This window comes from Bactrocera tryoni, chromosome 3 (assembly GCF_016617805.1).
Source record: "Bactrocera tryoni isolate S06 chromosome 3, CSIRO_BtryS06_freeze2, whole genome shotgun sequence".
Classification (NCBI taxonomy): Eukaryota; Metazoa; Arthropoda; class Insecta; order Diptera; family Tephritidae; genus Bactrocera; species Bactrocera tryoni.
This window is the reverse complement of record NC_052501.1, coordinates 15,891,409-15,895,670: the sequence shown is the minus strand read 5'-3', so window position 1 is coordinate 15,895,670 and position 4,262 is coordinate 15,891,409. Positions and strand designations below refer to the sequence as shown.

Here is a 4,262-nt window from a genome sequence, read left to right as displayed (position 1 = left end):
ATGTTTTGATCGCTCTGGCGCATAGTTAAACAAAATTGATACTCTCCTTAAAAAAAGAAGAGATTTAATTGAAGCCAAACTCCGAAGCTTTACTTGCGAGCTCGTAATACATACCTACCTGCGCTCGTATATACATATGTAGATACCTATGTGCCAAGTAAGATAATTGTGGAGTTTGTGCAATGTGGCTCTACGTATTCATCGTCGCTTTGGCTTTTCTTGCCGCCTGGTTATACAAGCTAAATCGGGATTATTGTGTAATGGCATTTTTTGCCAAGCGCTTGAAGACCGTTGACGGCACACCGTTGGAGCATATTGTACCGCAGGCGAAGGCAGAGACAATATTCGCAAATGTTTTCGATTGTTTTGGCGCTGATAATGGTTAGAATACTAAACACACATGCATACATATCTATATACATATATATATATGTACATATATGTATATGCTATGAACAATAGATAATAACAATGATAATTTACAAAATTACAGTTGTGCTCTTCGATAGCAGTCGCATCGCAGCGGCCACTCTGCGCAAAAGCTATGTGGAATACAATTTATTTACGACTTTCTACAATGTGATTACCGCCGAAGATGCGGAATTATTGCTGAATGATAAGAATCTGATAACGAAAGGTATTGCATACTACTTCCTCGAACCCTTCTTGCACACGGGTCTATTGACATCAACAGGTAATTTGAAGGTCATTACTTGATAGTAATGTGTTTATAATGATAAAAAAACGTCTCTATGATAAATTTGTAAATTTTAATTTTAATATTTATTTATCCAATATCCATATCTGCTTTTTTGTTTTAAATTCTAAACTTTATGTAAAACAAATAACATACTTGTATATAAATTTTTAGATAAAAAATGGCATACGCGCAGAAAAATGTTAACACCTGCCTTTCATTTCAATATACTTGGACAGTTTGTGGAGGTTTTCAAGTGAGTGCTTACTAATAAATCCATAAAACAGTTATACTTATATATACTAATATTATATACTTATAAATTCATATAACAATAATTATAATCTTTAATTAGTGATACATCGGAGATAAATTAAAATTAATTCAAATATTCCTTCTGCATTAAAGATAAAGTTAGTATGATTCATTAAATATTAGATACATTTCGAAGCTCCTTATTTTTTTAAAGAAATAACACAGAAACTTCAAATTTAATGGGGAATGTTTATTATCATTCTAAAGAACATTCTTGGGTATTTATTTTTTGAAGATTATCTCTTTCAAATGTTGGCCCCAGCCGCGTCTCAGATGGTCCATCTGTTGAAACCAATTTTCAATGACTCGTTCGGCCATTTCGACTGGTAACTGGTGAATGACACGCTTGATATTTTGAAAATGACTTTAGACTTTATATATCCCCACAAGAAAAAGTCTAACGGTGTGATATCACACGATCTTGGAGGCCAACCCACCGGACCAAAACGTGAAATTATCTGTTCACCGAAGTATTCTTTCAATAAATCCATTGATTGATGTTATGGGTGGAAAGTAGCGCAGACTTGTTGAAACCAAATGTCGCCGAGATCACGAGCTTCAATTTCAGACTTCAAATAGCCGGACTCCCCACAGTCTTCGTGTATGTACACTCTCTGTTACGGTTGCTATTTTTTTTTTCACTGACAGTATTATCCAATAACAAATGCTGGATGATGATGTTGCGAATAGTACGCTCAGTAGGCCGATTATGTTGGCCATAAATTGAGCGAAGTGCGCGAAACACATTCTTTAGAGAACATGAATTTTCATAATGAAGTTGAACCACTACTAAACATTGGTCAGACGTAAGCCTTTCCATAATGAAATGCCAAATAATACTGACCCAAAATAACATGACACTTGACACGACGCACGCGTGATCTGTCAAAAAAAGACTATTGAAAAAAGTACCTCTAAAGGATTACCCGTTATAATGAGTATCTGTGAGTTCTTTTATGCTTTTTATGACATAAGGTCTAGCCAAGGAAATCCATAAAGTGAAGAGTATAGTTAGTATGAACCGGTTAAAATCAAATATGCACCGTTTTTGCTCGATAACTCGTTGCCGTTTTGAAAGAAATTTCAAAATACCACCTCTATAGGAACCATCGTCCCTATTGGCCAAAAACTTGAACAGCCAAATATAAACCCTTCTCTTGGGGCCAATTTTTTACCAGCAAAACCATACGTCAAAGACTGCAACAGGTACTAATCACCTGGTGTCAGGTCTGGACTATAAGGTAGATACCCCAAAACATCCCAGCTAAGGTCCCGGAGCTTTTGAAGAAACACTTTCGACGTGTATGGCCTGGCATTGGCTTGATGGAACACAATTCTACTCTCATTGGCCAAAGCTGAGCAAGTACTTCCTTCAGACCACCGAATTGTTAACGGTACAGACCTGAACCCGGAGTTTGGCCGTAGGGGAGCAGTTTATAGTAGATGATTCTCTGCCAATTTCACTTAACAAATAGCAAAATCCTCCTTTTCACCGGCTCACGGTGGTCAGCTTTTCATCACCAGTAAAAATCCGCTTGAGAAATTAACCGATTTTATTGCGACTCGTATATCATTTTGTGCGTTATTTCATGTGATAGCCATAGACCGATCTTATTTTTGTATACAACTTTTTTTGACTGGTTCCAAACGCTTTTCTGTGATTTCCAGAAGATTATCCACCAACGTTCTTTAGTTTTTTTCTCCTAAGACTGATTAAACTTCGCACTAAACCAGAATAAAATTGTATACATTTTTGTTTTTCTTTGATATTTTGAATATTTCGAACATCGTTTAGAGAGGAAAGCCAAAAATTCGTGGACCAACTGGAGGCCATAGATAGCGATTCAGTCACCGTAAATGAAATTATACCCAAATTTACATTGAATAGCGTTTGTGGTTAGTGAGTATTTTATTTATTGACATACTTAGTATTGTACTTGTGAAAGATCTAACAAATTTAAAGATATATAATTATTTTCTTCTTGTACTCTTAACACTTCTTTACGCACACAGAGGCCGCTTTGGGCGTCAAACTGGAAGAACAACTCGATGACCAAGAATATCGCGCGAGTTTTAAAATGATTGAGGAAGCCTTTATTTTGCGTATCAGTAATCCCTTCTATATGATCGACACTATATATGATATTTTTATGGCACCTAAAATGGAGAAACATCTGAAAACCGTGCATGGTTTCTCCAGCAATATCATACACAAACGTCGACAGTTATTCGCCGCAAAGTTGGAGCAAAGTCCGGTTAAAGAGGCGAATGATGAAGAGTAAGTTTGCGCTTCTTCCTTTTATTTTATGTTTATAATAATTCTTAATTCAATATAGCTTCGGCTTTACGAAAAAGAAGCGCTATGCCATGTTGGACACACTTTTGCATGCCGAACGTGATGGACTCATTGATCATGCGGGTATTTGTGAGGAAGTGGACACGTTTATGTTCGAAGGCTTCGACACCACTTCGATGGCGCTGATATTTGCACTGATGAACCTCTCGCTGTATCCAGAAATGCAGGAGTTGTGCTACCAAGAGTTAGTCGAGCACATAGAAGGTTTGTTGGGCGTTAGTTAGATCAAATAAATGTGCAAGTATATGGATATACTTTCCGTATCTCACACACGCAGATGATTTACATAAGCTCGATGTTAATGATCTTGGCAAACTGAAGTACCTGGAGTGTTTCATTAAGGAGACTTTACGCCTCTATCCTTCAGTGCCGGGCATAATGCGCAAGGTAATGCGCGATACCAGTCTTGCCAATAATGTCTTTTTGCCCGCGAACACGCAAATCTCCATACACATTTTTGATATACAACGCGATCCCAAGTATTTTCCGGAACCAAATAAGTTCGATCCGACTCGTTTTACACCGGAAAACTCAGAGGGCAGGCATCCTTACGCCTATATACCCTTTAGCGCCGGGCAACGAAATTGTGTTGGTGTGTTTATTGTGGTTTATTCGGTGATATTACATCTAGTACTATTTTGAGTTTTCATTTCTTTTCAGGTCAAAAGTTTGCAATGTTGGAGATAAAGACTTTGCTGGTCTATATGTTAAAGAAGTTTAAAATTTTGCCTTTAATGGATCCAAAAGATTTGCGATTTGAAACTGGCATTATTTTAAGGACACCAAACGCGATCAAAGTGAAACTTGAGAAGAGGTCACGTACCTGATAACATCTTAGAATATATGAATGCGCCAGTAATTAAATGAATTAATAAAATGCAGTATTTGAAAATA

The 4,262-nt window shown here is 36.9% G+C and overlaps 1 protein-coding gene across 2 annotated transcripts; it reads left to right on the top strand.

The window, feature by feature from the left end:
• On the top strand, nt 1-4,262 carry LOC120770497 (cytochrome P450 4p1-like). 2 transcript variants are annotated; one of them, XM_040098020.1, is made up of 8 exons: nt 1-381; nt 494-694; nt 872-953; nt 2,808-2,908; nt 3,026-3,289; nt 3,345-3,572; nt 3,646-3,960; nt 4,029-4,262. In XM_040098020.1, exons 1-8 carry the CDS (start codon nt 183-185, stop codon nt 4,193-4,195), a joined length of 1,557 nt encoding a protein of 518 aa, XP_039953954.1. In that variant the 5' UTR covers nt 1-182; the 3' UTR covers nt 4,196-4,262. The 2 variants fall into 2 exon arrangements, with proteins under 2 accessions (XP_039953954.1, XP_039953955.1); XM_040098021.1 differs by having other exon boundaries at nt 183-381; nt 3,026-3,290; nt 3,349-3,572; nt 4,029-4,195.